This window comes from Camponotus floridanus, unplaced genomic scaffold, assembly GCF_003227725.1.
Source record: "Camponotus floridanus strain SB8 unplaced genomic scaffold, Cflo_v7.5 scaffold92, whole genome shotgun sequence".
In the NCBI taxonomy this organism is placed as follows: Eukaryota; Metazoa; Arthropoda; class Insecta; order Hymenoptera; family Formicidae; genus Camponotus; species Camponotus floridanus.
In genome coordinates this window covers 406,432-424,153 of record NW_020229863.1, presented here as the reverse complement: position 1 = coordinate 424,153, position 17,722 = coordinate 406,432, and the positions used below count along the sequence as shown (strand labels likewise).

Below are 17,722 nucleotides of genomic sequence, written 5' to 3'. Positions count from 1 at the left end.
TATGCATTAATTTTAAAAAAATTTTATTATTGTTTATGCTTTTTTAAAAATTTTAGTGCTTTCTTTATTAAATTATTATAAATTATATAATAATAGTGTCCTATTTTTGATAAAACTTGAAAAATATTTATAACATGGACATATCAATACTTTAAAAATATATTTTTCTTTCTTGCATTATAGATTTCTCAAATTATTGTTTTTGTATGTGTGATTTAAGAAAAATATTGAATTTAATATGTCTTATTATATAATAAAATAATATTTTTTATTTTTAATAACTATAATATTTATACAACAAATATATACAATTTTAATAAATTTTTTAGAGAATAATGCTTGATCCAAAAAATGTAATAATACTGTTGTGCGCAGTACTATTTTAGACTACTCTTTACTACTTTAAACTTTCCAAGGTTTTACAACTGAACAACAAAATTGAAATAAGAGAACATATGTTAAAATAAATGGATAAAAAAAATATGAAATTGAGGAGAAGAAATCATTACATTTTCAAAATCTATTTGATACATCAAAAGTATATATAATAAATAATTGCTGAAGAAATAAAAGATGAAACATATCTTATAAAAGAAATTGTATGTGTTGAGGTTTGTTGAGGATCAATAGAATATAAAAGAAATACAATTGCTATACAATTTTAGAAAAGCGGAAAAACAAAGTGTAAGTCTGAAAATGTAAAGCAGATTTTGAAAAGTTACATTACCTTGTCATTAAGATGGAAAGAACAAATACAGATTTCGCAAAAGTCATTACTTCATCATTAAAATAGGAAATCAAGATGGCAACCAATTGAATAAACTGAAAAAAATTTCTACATATATATTAAATAAATTCAATTCAAGCTACTGATAAAGGAATAATATTTATGACATTTATTTATCGACGTTGTTTGATTTATTTTCAAGAAGTTGTTTTACCCTCTTAATGGCTGAAGCACGTATAAAAAAGCACGTATCTTATTTTGACTTAGATTATACAATACATGCAAAGCTCATCAAAGTCAGAAGACACTTTCCTTGTAAGTATAAGCAGATGTCATGTTAACTGCCAATGAAAGAGTCGAAATTTAAAAACATCATAAATAAAAAATTAGTAACTAAATGCAAAATTTTCCAATGAAATTAATTTCTAAAATAATTCTGTCAAATAAATAATACATTTCATAGGATTTCTAAAATAATCTTGTTAGATTATACATTTTGTTGTATGCGTTGTGAACAATTTATTATATAACAATATTCATAATGGATTATCATATCATATTAAATGGATATTATAATGGATTATCATATCATATTAAAAAATATTCATATCTCTCCATTTTCTTATACAAATAATTTCTGTGAACAATCATTACACTCACAATAGAGTTTAATTCAACACTATTTAATTTCATGTGCATTTATTATGGTTTATTTCTTAAAATAAAGATGTTTCACATACACACATTAAATGTATGTATATATAAATATGTGTGTACACATTTGTATAATGTGTGTATGCGGATGTACACACACTATACTATATATCTTTTATACTTTCAAAATGTTTCTTCATATGATAAGGTATTAAAATATAAAATTCCATGAGTAAAAGCTTTTCAAATTATCAAATCAAAAGAACTTAACAACATCTGCCATTGGACCATTTGATTTGTCAAGGCTTACACAGACATGTCAAAATCTATTTCTGTGAATTTATACGAATCATAGCAAGTCATAGAAAGTCATAGTAAATCATGTATTATAAAGGATCTCAACTTAAATTATCAAATAATTCTAGCAATTAATAAGTTGAATTTTATTACCTGTACTCTTTCAAACTCTCCTTGAACATATTGTTGCGCTTTATTTAAAGAAGAACTACAATTCTCTACACAGTTATGAACTTTTTGTATGCTATATGTTTCATTTTCACAACATTGTGCAGCACACTTGTGCATATCTCTCTGAAATTAAGTATAATTTATATAAAAAATATGTAAAATACAAATTTATATATGTAAAATATATAAAATACAAGCTATGAAAAGCTTTATTAATTCAATAAGAATTATTAATTAATTATTATTTTCTTCATATTAAGTAAATATGGAAAAAAATATAATTTTTTATTTTCAATTTTAAGGAAAAATATTATAATTGTATATTTGTCAATAAGTAAAATATGAAAGTAATAAGTAAAATTATCACAAATTGAAATTGTCACTATAAAAATAATACATTTCTATATAATTTTCTCCATTACAATTTGAGTATATTTTAGACTCATCATGGTAAGATAAGGATATAACTTCAAATAATATGTATGTATGTATGTTGGACAGACAATTATATTTGTTTAATAAAATATATTATATAAATGTAAAACATAAATGATATAAATTAAAATATAATAACAGTTGTTGTGCAGTTTGCGTCTACTTTTTAAAATAAATATAATAATTTACAATTAATATAAAGTTTTAGTAAATAATAAATTTATTGAGGAAGACCTAGATTTATTGAGTTAAAATTTTCATATTATGAATTTAAATATTTTGAATTTAAAGAAAAAATTATTCATTAAAGAAAACTATTTCATCTAAAGTAATGAATTTACAGGTTATATTAAAATAATCCGTATATAAGAAATTTACATGGATTTTTATGTAAGATGTATGTATATATCTGTGTATTGAAATATATTCTGTAAATTACTAAAAATTAAGATATAATACATTCTATATATTGCACGCTATCTATGTGAATAGAAATCTATCTTTGCTATTTTGATTTATATACAACACAGATTTTTCACTGTTTAGCAAAGCAAAGCTTTTATGACTTTAAAGCTTATTATTTATATATATATATATATATATATATATATATATATATATAATTTTTCACATAAATTTTTCATTTACATATATTAAATTTATATAAATAAATAAAATTTCATTAAAATCGGCACAAAAATTTATATTCTGCATATTACTCTGTATATAATTTTATACATAAGTCTGTATATAATTCTCTAAATAAATCTGCGTGCAATTTTGTATATTATTAAACTTGTATATATAATTAATAAATGTTTTATATTATAAACATATTCTTTTTTAAAAATACCTGCATTTTTCGTAAATAAGTTTTATCAATTTCCTCAACTATTTTCGTCATATTATCTTCTACTCTTTTTTTTTGTTCTTCCATTTTTGTTTTATTATAAAATTATTTGTGTAAAATATACAAAATACGTAAAGCACGTGTGAAATAGAATACCAGAATCAGAATTCAACTTTAATGCTTTTAGTGCGTTCGAAAATATGTTTGGTTGGTGTTGGGAAAAAAGATAAAGTTGGCAGTATTGAAAACTCCCAGTGCTGCGTTTCGTTTCTCCCACTGGGATCACTAGGATTACAAAAATTTACTACTTGAGATATTAAAAGAGGTAAATAAGTAGTTAAATATATTTAATAATAATATGTTTAATAATATCACATACATTATTATTAATACGAACGTGTGTTTTATATTAATAATGCTATAATTATAATAAAGTGACATAATTTACCTAAAATGTGATTTAAATTCAATATTTATATATCTGGTAACAACATTTTCCAAATAATCTGTTATTTTTGGTACTATTTTCCTTTTATCTCTATTTTCGAATAAAATATTTTGTAATTCTTCATTATTATCATTATTATCACTATCTGAAGAACTACTCGAAGATTCAAAAATGATGTTTTCGAGTAAAATATATTGTTCCATAATAATAATTAGTATAATTGCAACATATTGTACAGGGGATTGCCCGATTAGACACAGTACGATTACACACAGCCAATTATATCGACCGATGCCTAGGGTAACTAGCATGATCAAGCACGATTAGCCAATCAAAGCCAGTTGTGTCCAATTGTACTGTGTCTAATCGGAAGTGTCTTATTGTACACTGCGCGACAACGATTCGTTCCGTGACCCTCTCTCGCGGGGCAAGTGGAGCGTAGAAGTGACCAATTAGCTGGCAGCGTGGCAATGGCTGATTGGTTAGAAGCTACGCTCCCCTTACCTCGCGAGAGGAACCACGGAACGAATCGTTGTCGCGCAGTGTACATACGGTACAATACAATCCTAAGGGCCTATCCAGGCAAACTTGCATAGGTGCATATGCATAACATATGACCATATGGACCAATGAGCATCGAGTATTAAATCGCTATATTGACTTACATAATATAATACTCGATGCTCATTGGTCCATATGGTCTTATGTTATGCAAATGCACCTATGCAAGTTTGTCTGGATAGGCCCTAATGATCCCAGTGGGAGAAACGAAACGCAGCACTGGGAGTTTTCAATACTGCCAACTTTATCTTTTTTCCCAACACCGACCAAACATATTTTCGAACGCACTATTTATCAGAGAAAAACCTGAGAGCGGCCACCAGCCTCGACGGGCACATTTCTCGATGCTTGACGCGCCGTCTGACAAAGTGGACGTGAACTATGTCCATTACGCTCGGTAACGAAACATGGTTTGTGTCTATGATATGGGTTCATGTCCGAACTATTCAGAGATGGACAGTCGGATAAGAACCGATCATCGTTCTGTCTTTGTCTCATCAATGACAGACCACGCGACTGCCACGCGACGAGCTTACGATTTTGCTTTCCCCTTTCTCTCGTCGCGCTTTTACGTTCTTCGTTATGATGTAATAATGAAATGATCTTCACATAATCCTAATTTTCTAAGGGTATTGGCAGACAAGTTTTCCAACTTTGTATGTTCTGTAACAAAAATACAACACATTATGAAAATTACGATTACATGCATACTTCAAGCTGACATAGCAATTGGTATACTGAATGTTTGGTAAAAAAAAATTTTTTGTCAGGCGTGTTGGTTATAATCAATTCGATAAAGTGTTACTTCATAATAGCGCGTAGCAGTGCAAGTAAGATGACTGCTTGTCACGGCGCTGACCCGAGTTTGAATCTCCCTGCTGTCGTTTTTTTTTTATTTTTATTTTATGAAATAATAAAATAACAAATAATATGTATTGAATTTGGGAGTAAAAAAGACAAAAAAATTAATAAAATAATGACAATTATTGCACAAAAACATACCTGTATTACGTATCCATGTATTGCATCTTGTATCCTTCTGCATTGGAAATCGGAATAGCCGTTTCCCATGCGAAAATCTCCCATTCTTACATTCTTTGTATACGCACTTATCATAATAACTATCTACAGGGCACTGACTCGACATAGTGATTGTTTATTATAATGCAAAACAAAAAAATATAAAAATAAAATTAAAAAAACTTAAGAGTAGAAATAAAAGAGAAATACAATACGTGATAAAAAAATAAAAAAATTACACAACCAACACGATAAAAGCATACACGCACGTACACGCAGAAATATTTACAGATAATGTGTCGTGTTCTAAAAGAAACGATAACACGTGTTGCAAAATACACAGATCTTACAGATCGTTAAAAAAAATATAAATTTAAAACAATACAAGAGATCTGTTATGCACAGATAATGAAGCACCGCAAAATCGAACGTCACTTTTAAAGCTCGCTGATTGATTATTTCCAGCGTGTCGTCGCGCATTATTTGTTTCATAGCATCAAATAGCCGCGAAATCACGACAGTGAAACGTAATTCTTTTATATGTATATTAGTAAAAGATTAAAGAATCTATTTATTGTTAATGTAAAGTTATTTTGTATATCATCATACAAAGAATTATAGTTTCACAAACTGGTTTATCTATCTTTTTATTATTATTTTCAAAATTAAATATGATTACATAAAAAATGATTACATAAAATTAATCATCCGAATTATCGATCTCATCAAGACATGAGCCAGGATGATATTTATCATAAAAATATGAAAAACATAATGTAATACAATATCTAGCGCATTGGATGTATTGTGCCGTATATGTGTGAGCAATCTTATTGAAACTTTATTTTTTTACAAGAAAATTATTCACAGCATTCGATACACTAGATGTTGTATTACATTATGTTTTTCATGTCTAACACTAACACACAAATGCATCAAAGTAAGATATCATTCGCATTGATATGTATATTTTTTTAATTAATTAATTATTTAAAAAATATATAAAATAAAATATTACTATAATAATATGAGAGTTGTAAGCATTTATGAAATACAGATATAATTATTTTAAATAGAAAGAAAAGGTTTTATTAAAAAACATTTTTAATAAATGTCTTTATAATAAATAAATAAATTTGTATCTATGTATTGGGCGCCCGAAGTCGTCTTGAAATCCTATCCGAATTATGTAAAATGTAGCGCGTGAAAGATGAGACGAGACCGACAAGGGATGGAAGGAGACATGAGCTTTACGATAGAAAATCACCGCTCGCCTCATGCCTACCGCCGCGTGATTTGCCATCATTGGTGAAACAAAAGCAGAACGATAGATTATCGGCTCTTGTCTAACTCTCATGTCCATCTCATGTGAATAGTTCGGATATGAACCATAGCTCAGATACGAACCATGTATTATTATCGACTGTAATGGATGTAGTTGACGTCCACTTTGTCAGGCGGCGCATTAGGACAATGTGCCCGTTAAAGAGAGGTGGCCGCTCTCAGGTTTCTCTCTGTATTTATAACCAGTTATAACATTCCTTAAAGCAATGATACCAATTTAAAAACCTAATCTAAAGATCTATAATCATTGAATAAAGAATACTAGAGAGAAGCCTGAGAGGGGAGCTCCAGGAACATAGCTGGCCAACTTCGATTTTTTCAATTTTTTTTATAGCGAATCATTTGTTGGTCGTTTGTTGATGATTGTTGGCCTAATTACAGCGTTTGTTGGTTTATATTTTTTTGTAAAATAAAGAAACAAAAATCAGCGTAAAGTTAGCCAGCGAAATTTCATTTTCACTTAAAAAGCGGTTCAATCGATGCGGAATCGTTTGGAGATGATTGTTGGTCTAACATTTGTTGGTTCATTATTAGCTTTAAAAACAAAAAATAAACTTTTACATTAAGGCAAAATCTACAATAGGAATAAGCCTTAAGGAATTGATCAATCACAGTTGAATGTGAAATAGTAATCGAATATAATTGGTTAATTTCTTACGACAAGGCTTTACAATCTAAACTCGGCTTAAGAGAAGGTTTATGGCCATCACACATAAAATTCCATAAGCACATAAGGGCACAAACATTGCCGTAGCGCCTTAAAGGCTTTCGCCATCCCAAACAGCACAGGACATTTATGGATATTCATTTTATGTCCATTTTACGTTCGCACGTCCATGGACATGAAATGACCATTCATCGTACATCCGATTCGGGACATCCGTTAACGGCTAATATTTGGACGTCCACAAAATGTCCGATCTTGGACGTCAAAGTTTCGCGCGAGCACGCAAGGATGTGTTAGTTCGTTTATCGCTATGCGACGTGCGATGCGCTATCTTTCTCGTATTTAAGTTTTAGTTATGAGAATTATATAAAGTTTGCAAAGAGTAACAAATAAGATTAAAAATAAACTGTTCAATTTAATTTTTGATCTCAATACAAGAGTTTCAGATATTAAATTGATTTTATAAATATTTTACAAGTAAATGTCCGGCAAATAAACGAAAATAATCCGTTTATTACCTATTTAAAATGTAAAGTGCAATATACGAGTATAAATTATAAATAAAATTTTTATATGAAATTTTTATGTAAAATTTTATATGAAGTAGATAAATTATATTATTATTTAGAGATTAAAACATGTCCACCAATTTCATAAACAGATATACCACGAACGTCCACTAAATGTCTGAAGAACGTAAAACGGATTATCTGTGGATATCCTCAATATTCTTAATGATCATCTTATGGATGTTCTTCGGATATTTGTGTGTTGTATGGGATATATATAGTATTCCTATATTGCTAGTTCTGTAGGAGGAATGAGCGAAAACATTACGGTCCAGACGATAGCTTCTCTCTCGTACGGTTAGTTGACGGTAGCACTTTGCGCATGCGTCATATGACGTATTAATACGCATGTAAATATAAATAAAATTTTTAATTTTAGATGAGGTAGATAAATTAATATTACTGATTAAAACAGTCAACATTACTAATTCTTTCAGTGAAATATTATTGATTTACAGTGCTATAATAACTTATAATTGCTGCATCAGTGACTTTGTCTACTGTTTTCAGTGATAATATACTGATTTATTTTTATAGAGAGTGTGAATGCATTATTTTATTCCATAAAAAATTCCATAAAAAAACAAAAGGCTTTCCGTTACGTTAATTATTTGATTTTGTTATTCGATTCGTTTTACTATACTTTTCAGCCTTCGCCTCCGAGCGATAATAAAAACATTTAAAAAATCATAAGAAAATTATTTAATGTGTGCTGCTAATGATTGAAACTCTTTGTAAAATGAAAGACTATTGTTCAGACTTTAGATTAATTTATACTTTTATGTAAATATCTTAATATTTTACAAAATGTTTCACAATGATATAATTATTTAGATACTTAATTATTGATTTTGAACATTTTATATATTCTATTACAGTTTTCATACAGTCTGAATTGCATTCTTTCATTTTATAAGTTTCAATCATTAACAGAGTTTTAATTAGCATTGTTAATTAATAGGAAATCTGTATAATAGATCTCGGTTTCGAAAATCGTGCAACGTTTTGAAAAAATACATTAAAAAATGTGATAATGCTTTCAACTTGCTTCCAACCGAGTGATCATTAAATCATGAAAAAATTAATTAATATTGTACAAAAACTATAATAGAATATACAAAACGTTCGAAAATCGATAAATTATCTAAATAACTATGTATGCCTGTATATATATAATGGATATCTTTTTATTATTTTCAGTAATACAAAGACTGGGATAATGCAGAGTACTTTTATATAAGAAAGATATTGCGCGTGCTAAATTATCCGTTAAATATTTTCACAGGAAAATATCACAAATATCATTCACCGTATAAATTTGATGACAATTATTGGCAATTCCAAGTAATATTTTATATTACATTTTATATCAATAAATAACACTTAATTATAAGTCAAAAATAATACGTACTTGTAAGTCTTAATAATATTTTAAGTTAATAATTAATACATTTTATAATCAATGAATGAAAATAACAAAGTTATTTTTATTTTCTTGTCTGCAATTGAAATTTGGTTTGTTTTTTTGATAACACACAGCATGATGATATATTTCAATCGTAAATTAGAATGTAATAAATATATAAATTATAAATGGAAATTTAATACCCCGCTCTCTTCCTGTTGCATTTATCTGATGAAGATATTGAATGGACATTGCAAAATCATTTATGGATTAAAGGTTACTACGAACAAATTACCAAGGTAATAGAGATAAGTTATTATTAAAGAATTATATATTATTATTAAAAAGAATGACACTGTTCTGCAAAATATTTAAGTAGATTATAATATTACAAATTAAAATATATTCTATTATATTAGATTAAAATATTTTAAAATATATAATATAATATTCTTATAAATATTATCTTTCAAAACATCTCTAAAAACAGAAAAATTTTTTATAATTATATACAAACGAAAAATCTAAAAAGAAAGTGAAGAAAAGTTGCAAGTGAATGATAGTTGTAAATTTAAAATTGTTATCTCTATCACGTCGATCTTAGATATAAGAGAGATTATTAACTTTTCAATTTTTCCTTCTAATTTTTAATTTTTTAATTTTTAACTTTTTGAAACAATTATCAAGCCATTTGAACAAAATTATGTTCGAATAAATATAAAGTTATAAATCTCAAAATATATAATTAAATGTTCCATAAATATTTTAATAAGAAACAGACTTTCTCTTTTCCAGTATGTAACATGGTTTCAGCAAATATAATATTAAAATATATATATATATATATATATATATATATATATAGCTAAAAAAATTCAATTATGTTTTCTTATCATTTTATTCAAATTAAAAATATAAACTTTAAAAAAAGTATTTATACAAATTTTATATGATGTACAGATGTTAAATATAGATTTAAAAATTATCATATTTCTTCATCTTCTAATCTTATATTATTAATCTTATCATAATTTTATCTTATATTATTTCTTTATCTTTTAATATGATTTTCTAATAAAATTTAAATTCAGAACAGACAGAATCAATTATCTAGAAATATTTTTCCTACAGTAAGATTTATTGGATCATTTGGAAAATAAACATTAATTTAATTATAATATCAGCTAAATAGTATCGACTGGACTCAGTAAGGCATCTTCTATGTTCTGTCTTAATGTTATAATATTGTTCAGACAAAATTCGAAATTTGGTCTAGCATCCGCTGCACTCCAGCAACGTAGCATCAACTGGTACAATGCTGACGGACAGTTAAGAGTCATCGGCAACCTGCCTCCATCAAGTACATAATTTATCACTTCTTCATTAGTCTTGGCACTATAAGGTTGCTCACTCAACGATGTAATTTCCCACATTAAAACACCAAATGACCAAACATCACTTTGAGAAGTAAATGTTCTGATCATCAAAGATTCGGGTGCCATCCAGCGAACAGGAAGCAAATCTTCTTCTCTCTAAAACATGATTTTAACAAAATTAAAACATTAAAACATTTAATTTTCTGATTCAAGTTGTTCATTTTTACAATATGTGCAAAAAGAAAAACGTTATCTCTTGCAATATATAAATAAAAACTATTTATATTCCATATTACTTGAAGAAACAATGCAAGATACTATTATTAAAAAAATGGAAAGTGTTTTCAAATGAATTCATTTTTTAATTTTTTTAATAATTGTATTTACCATGCGATAATAATCATCCTTGTAGATATCTCTAACTAATCCAAAATCTCCAATTTAATACGATTCTCGCGATTTCTCGAAGATACTAAACAATTGCGACACGCTAGATCTTTATGTACGAAACGCAATTCTTCCAAGTAGCAATAACCTCACGCAACATCTTCGTACATGGCGAACAAATCCTGCAAACGCAGAGCGTGCGAATCTGACGCTTCCAAATTTCGACAATCTCTCAAATATTTTGACAAATCACCAGTTTCCATTAATTCGAACACTAGAAACGGAGAAATCCCATCTAAACAAACGCCAACAATCTTAATATATGTTTGTGTCGAAAACGATTCATAAGCTCGGCTTCCTTTAACAATCTCTTTTTCTCATGGGAAGAAGCATCTTTCCGAAGCGTTTTTATTGCAACGAATATCTCTGTGCCCGAACTTTCTAAGTTTTTCACTTTTCCTTGATACACCTGCGAAATATTTCACACAAATTTACATTACGTACTTTATTAGAAAATGTATAGTTTAATGTCAAGTATATATTATATTTCATATTATATTTCACTTTATATTAAATAATTTAACGAAAAATATGTAATAAAGTTAATGTTTGTTGTCTCATCCATATTTTATATTACTTATAATCTATTATAAAAATTTATATAATTTCTTTTGTATCTTTATTAGAAAATACATATGTTTTGTTCATTTAGAAATTAATTTGAAACATTGCTTGAAAACATTAATTTTTACCATTCCGAATGCGCCGGTATCAATATGTTTTATAAATCTAATTTGTTTAAGTGCTATTTTAGTTATCGCACATTCATCCGGTAGAATCTCCAATTCTATATCGGTCATTGTTGAAGACAAAAATTGTTCATTATTACCTCTGCGTTGACGATACACTGTTATAAAATTTCGACTTAATTATGTAATAATATGTATTATAAAATTTTTCGTTTTTTAATAAATTTATTCGTTTACTTTTATATAAGTAAATTATTATTCTTAGTAAATTTTTATATATTATATCAGATATATATGTATAATCAACAATTCAAGTTGATACCAACATCAAATATACAATGCTTACAACAATAAAAGTAGTAGAGGCAGATTATAATATAAAATTATAATGATAATTATAATGATAAAACCTAACATCAATAATAAATAATATTTTTTCGCTATTATTCCAGGAGTGTCCGAAATATCTGTATTAAGCAAAAATATAATTTTAATATCTTCGTGTATGTTTTAAAAAATTTATTTTTACTTGTAACTTTATTACAAAAATTTAATTTCTTTAAATTTTAGGCCTATTCACATCTAAAAATATTAGTATATCATATTATAATATCTATGCAGCACAGAATGTTACAATTACTTTGCAACAATATTGCAATATCACAAATTGCAATGCAACATTACACAAACATTATAGAAATATAAATTAACAAAATATGAATTATTAGCAATGTAATATTGATTTTTTGAAACAATTGGGAAACTATAACACTCTTTAATTTATCTATAAAAATAATGTAATAATATATATTTTTATATTTATATATATGCGATGAATTTTACTTTTTTGCAGAAGTCAAACGAATTAATGACACAGAAATAATATTAGTCGAGTAAATACAATTCTAAGTTAAAGATAAACAGTTCTATTCTTTTATTAAAATATAGATAACATTTTATATCAATGTTAAAATATATTTTATGATATATTTTTACTTTATGTACGAATATGAAACGTATCTTTTTATTATATTAAGAATAGATATTTTTATATCTATCATTTTATTTTTCAATGTATTTTTATGTTTTTTCATACAAATAAATATAAATATAACGAATTTAAAAATTTTTAAATAAAAATATAATTAGTAATTTTAAATAATTATATATATATTTTCAATGTATTTTTATGTATACAATAATATAATATAAGAATTAAAAATAAAAAAAATATAATTATAATAATAATAAAAAAAAAAAAAAAAAAAAAAAAAAAAATATATAAAATATATATATATATAAAGTACCCATTATAAGAGTATATAGAACATTTAAAATAAAAAAAATGATTCGTAAGTAAGAGTATAAAGTAATTTTGTATAAAATCATTTTATATGATTACGTTTAAATATAATTTTGCAATATATTATCTTAGATATGATTATCTTAGATATTGCAAACTTCTATTTATATCGAGCTTATTAATTTAATTATATGTTTTCAAAATATTTATCTATCAAAAACAAAAATATTTTATACGTAATATTATTAAATGATTGTAATAATATTGCATTCTTCTTTTCAATATATTAAACTGTAATATTGCTACAATGTATCATTGCAAAGAGCGAACATCTTAACTTTATCACATCTTATAACAATGACTCAACAAAAGTTTCGCAATCAATTTGCAATGTTTCAATGAAATTATTCTTTAATATATCTACAATCTTATTGTGCTGTATGGGCATTTTCATTTGCTTACCACGTTTGCTATCACCTGTTGAAAAATTAAATCTTTCATCAGCTGGCCATGTAAAATTTTCCTCATATTCGAGATATCTCAATATCAAGCGAAACTGGTATGAAGTCCCCGATTGTAAATTTTTGATATGGTATATTACTTCTTCGTTATAATTCGTTCTAATATCATTCGTTGTTTGCCACTTTTTTGTTGAAATGTTTTTATACTCTAGTGCTGAAGAGATCGTCAGATTGACGTTTGAGATCCATGAAATGTTCATGCTATTTGTGTTGGCCTCGCTCATAGTAATATTGTTTGGTTCTGAGTATATGTGATCGATCTTGCTTAAACTCTCGTTGTAGAAATCGCTGAAATTACTTGGATACACACGCACATATATCAAGTAATCTTGTACTGGTAGCGACAAGTTAATCTTTGTGAAAAATCTGCCATCTGCCACACGTTTCGGCACATAGATAAATTGTTTATTCTCTTGTTGCGTGTCATTCACTAACTTCCAATGCACTTCATATACAACCACGCAGTTCAATTTCTTGGGTGGCATCCAATGAACTACTACTATAGTAGGCGTCAAAGCTAAAACACTTATGTTTTCTGGTGCATTAAGCTTACCCAAATTAGTTTTTATTTGTATCACGTTCGAATCGAACGGATTTATTGATAATTGATGAAAGTAAAAATTACTTAAAGTAAACTTCAACTTGTACTCTGTAAATGGTGTAAAGTTCTGAATCTTGTAATGTCGCTCGCCTGTCAGCACATTGAATTCTTCAGACTTGTTGAGATTGTCGTCTACACAATGATTTACAAAGATAGTATATATAGTAGTTGGTAAATTATATTTTTTGCATCTCCTCTTTACAACCGACTCCGATAAATTTACAATGATGCTGTTTGCCGTTGCAGTCACATTCTCAAAATTATAAACTTTTTCGTCAGGTGTCAGACATCTCATTGGAGGATATGGTTGTAAATATTTATTAAAAGCGTAAATATTATAAAATTTATTTTTATCTGAGCTTATTAATATTTTTTCAACATATTCGTTTGCATTTACGCTCTTGAGACTTGCGTATTTCTTTTTCAAAATGTAGAGAATATATTGGAGCGAATCAATTGCTAAAATGTAAATGTTTGTTTTATCAATCGTCATAGATTTGAAATTGATGTTATCACCTACGTTTTTCTTGTATAAAATCGTATTGCACATAGAAACGTTAATGTCTGTTACAGTTGTGTAATTCTCACTTAACCAGTAAATTAACGGCTCCTCATTATTCATGTTATCAATTATCATATCACGAAAAAAATCTATATAATGAAATAGGCAAAAGGATGCATTTATCTGAACAATTTGTTCGTTTTTTCCATCGAGATAATATTTCATCATATCATATTCTCGATTCGTCCGATTGTATGATATGTGATATAAAATTCTAAAAAAGATATAATTATTTTACTCACTTTTATAAAACATTATTTTAACAAAAACAGAAATTTATATGTGGTAAAAATTCGAAATTCTTATAATTATATAACTTATTATTTTTTTTTACTTATAATCTTAATTATAAAACCACGTAAAATTATAGAAAAATTACAAATTTGCATAAATCTTTAATAGAAAATTATTTTTTTGGCGAACCGTCGTAAACGATAGTAAACGTACCCCATAAACGGTGATATACTTAAATAACCATTATCAATTTTTGATTTGAAAATCTCATCAAGTTTAATTATGCCATTTTCCCACAATGTTAAGTCGAACTTTACAATGTAATAGTAGTCTGACTTTGAATAGGTCCAATATAGATTTCTTGCTACCCAATCAATGCAGAGAGCATGTAGATCATAATCAAATGTAGCTATTTTTGTAATGTTATTTTCATTAATTAGTGTTATTAGATCTCTTTCGAAGATCCAATAAATTCTATGTTCTTGTATCGAATAAGCGGCATTTATTACTGATCTGAAAAAAGGAGTCAACTATAATTGTATAATAAAAAAATTATAATTGAGATTTTTAATTTTATAGTTATTATTACTATAATATTGATAATAAACTTGTACTTGTAGTAATATAGTAACTTTAACTTTATAGTGTCAAGAATAATTTAATAGTTATAAGCATTTTTTATCAGTATACGGACTTATCATATAGATAATTATCAAAGCTAGCTATTTTTGTGATTTTATTTTTATAAATCTTCCTCGATGTTACATGTTCGGGGCCTTCTCTTTGGCTTGTCATCTTAATTTTTATTGATCTGAAAAAAGAAGTCAACTGTAATTGTTTAGTAAAAAAATTATAGTTGATATTTCTAATTATAGTTGAGATTTCTTGAGATTTATTTTAGTTTAAATTTAAGTTTAAATTTTAGTTTTTTCTTTAATAGTTAAGATTTCTAATTTTAGTTATTATTACTATAATGTTACTATTATAACTATTTTAGTTATTACTACTATAATGTTGATAATAATAAACTTGTGCATAATAATAATAATTTTAACTTTATAGTTAGTGCTAAAAATAATAGTGCTAAAAATAATTATAATTATTTTTTTTATCAGTACCTTTTGGAAGTAAACCTAGTTTCATAAATAAAAGACACTATGAAATTAGTAATGTTTAAATCCACGTCCCATATTTGGATACCTAGAGACGTTGTTACTAATAATTTAGGTATTGGATTTTCATGTGTAGTCGACACATTGATTATATCCGTGTAAGGCCCAGCAACAATTTTAGTATGCGCACGTACTCGAAAATAATATGTCATGTTAAATGTTAGATTATGAACCATGTGCTCTAATTCTATAGTTGTGATATTTTTATCCACGCAGATTTGAATCTCTTTTAAATCCTCGATGAAAAAACACTGCACCGTGTATCCTACTATTTCATCGGTAAAGTTAGGTTGGTTCCATCTATAAAAAAATAACATTTCAGTCTTTTTATGTTTAGTAAAATTATAACAGAATTAACATTTTGATATATTTATGTCGTTGAATTTAGGAAAAGAGAGAAAAATGAAAAAATATAAACTGATAATTTAGATTCTTTACCTCAATGTCACAAAAATGTCGTTTACTTTTTCTGTGAATTGACTGTCAAATTGTACAAATGCTCTGAGAGATGTTGGCTTGTCCAAATTGTTTTCTAGAGTAGATTGTACATATTAACATAGTTATATTAATAATTATGTGGATATCTCAGTAAATCAGAAAGAACAATTTAATGTGAAAATAAAGGAAAGAGAAAAAATAAATCTAAATTACAAAATATGAAAATTAGCACAGTATTGATTTAAAAAAAATAAAATAATATGAAAAATTTTCGCGTCATTTAAGACTTAGAAAAGTAATTGTTAATACATAGCAAAAATGAATAAATAACTTTTAATAAAATGACAAGTACTTTTCGAAAAATTTCTACAATTTAAGAAATCAGGAATATAATATTTGTGATTGTTTTAAAACCAAGTAGCAAATTAATCAAATTGACTTTACCTTAAATCATAACAATTTTTATGTATAATGTTATGTTTATATTATGCCTTTTTATTTCTTTTTTCGACAAAATAGAATTTATATTTTTTTTCACTGCTGGCAGATATTTTTAAATTTATTTCCACTCTCTCTTAAATTTAAATTGTATTTACACTTTTCGTCATAGATTATGTTATTAATGTTTGATGCATTTTTTTGTAACTTACCGATAGATTCTGGGATGATAGAAATATTTGCAAGTGTAACTTCATCGACTTCTCGCTCATTTCTCACAGTACTATCAGAATGACTCCGGTCAAATTTGAAATTTAGTAAACGATGATAATTTTTCTCGGACATTGAAATATGCTTCATAAAGTGTAACATACGAAAAGAATTATAAAATGAATATCGTTGAAGCGGTTGTTTCTGGTGCTTTTAATGATAAATTATATAAATTATAACATTAAACGAAAAATTACAATTCGTTTTTTGTTTGCTTAATAATTCCGGTTTGATATAAACCATTCCTAAATGATATATATTCAATGCGAAGTAGTTTTATTCATATTGTAAACTCTATTTTTTATTTTTTCTTTAAAACATCTTGTATATCAAACATAACTCATATCAAAAAGTAAATCAATCAATATAGATTAACAAGAGTCAATGAGGATTCATAACAGCTTTTAGCAAGTAGTAGAAGCGAAAGTGTAGTTCTTTGCAATTATTAAAACAATTTTGTCTATCGATTTGATTCTTTTTTATGATAGGTTAGTTAACTTTTCTCAATTTTATCATAACTTAA

General features: G+C 26.4%; 4 protein-coding genes across 5 annotated transcripts in view; all 4 read right to left on the bottom strand.

Annotated features, from left to right (window-relative positions):
• The window catches only part of LOC112639830 (protein FAM136A-like), a 76,909-nt gene extending 73,603 nt beyond the window's left edge, over positions 1-3,306 (bottom strand). The window contains exons 1-3 of one of the 2 annotated variants that reach the window (XM_025414984.1): positions 3,138-3,306; positions 1,832-1,972; positions 728-822 (exon numbers count right to left, since the gene is read on the bottom strand). In XM_025414984.1, the coding sequence (XP_025270769.1) occupies positions 728-822; positions 1,832-1,972; positions 3,138-3,221 (320 nt within the window). In that variant the 5' untranslated portion in view covers positions 3,222-3,306. The remainder of the gene's footprint in view (positions 1-727; positions 823-1,831; positions 1,973-3,137) is intronic. The other variant, XM_025414983.1, reaches the window with a different exon arrangement.
• A 6,944-nt stretch (positions 3,307-10,250) lies between these two features.
• Positions 10,251-11,071, bottom strand: LOC112639821 (insulin-like peptide receptor). The gene is made up of 3 exons (XM_025414972.1): positions 11,065-11,071; positions 10,912-10,958; positions 10,251-10,680 (listed from the first exon to the last, which is right to left on the bottom strand). The coding sequence occupies exons 1-3, from the start codon at positions 11,069-11,071 to the stop codon at positions 10,333-10,335; spliced, it is 402 nt and encodes a 133-aa protein (XP_025270757.1). The 3' UTR covers positions 10,251-10,332.
• LOC112639820 (protein sevenless-like) lies at positions 10,912-14,707 on the bottom strand. Its single transcript, XM_025414971.1, has 3 exons — positions 14,674-14,707; positions 13,426-14,217; positions 10,912-11,380 (listed from the first exon to the last, which is right to left on the bottom strand). The coding sequence occupies exons 1-3, from the start codon at positions 14,705-14,707 to the stop codon at positions 11,289-11,291; spliced, it is 918 nt and encodes a 305-aa protein (XP_025270756.1). The 3' UTR covers positions 10,912-11,288.
• Positions 14,708-15,562: 855 nt separating this feature from the next.
• Positions 15,563-17,343, bottom strand: LOC112639818 (proto-oncogene tyrosine-protein kinase ROS-like). The gene is made up of 4 exons (XM_025414970.1): positions 17,142-17,343; positions 16,492-16,585; positions 16,000-16,353; positions 15,563-15,692 (listed from the first exon to the last, which is right to left on the bottom strand). Exons 1-4 carry the CDS (start codon positions 17,299-17,301, stop codon positions 15,563-15,565), a joined length of 738 nt encoding a protein of 245 aa, XP_025270755.1. The 5' UTR covers positions 17,302-17,343.
• Between the last annotated feature and the right edge of the window lie 379 nt (positions 17,344-17,722).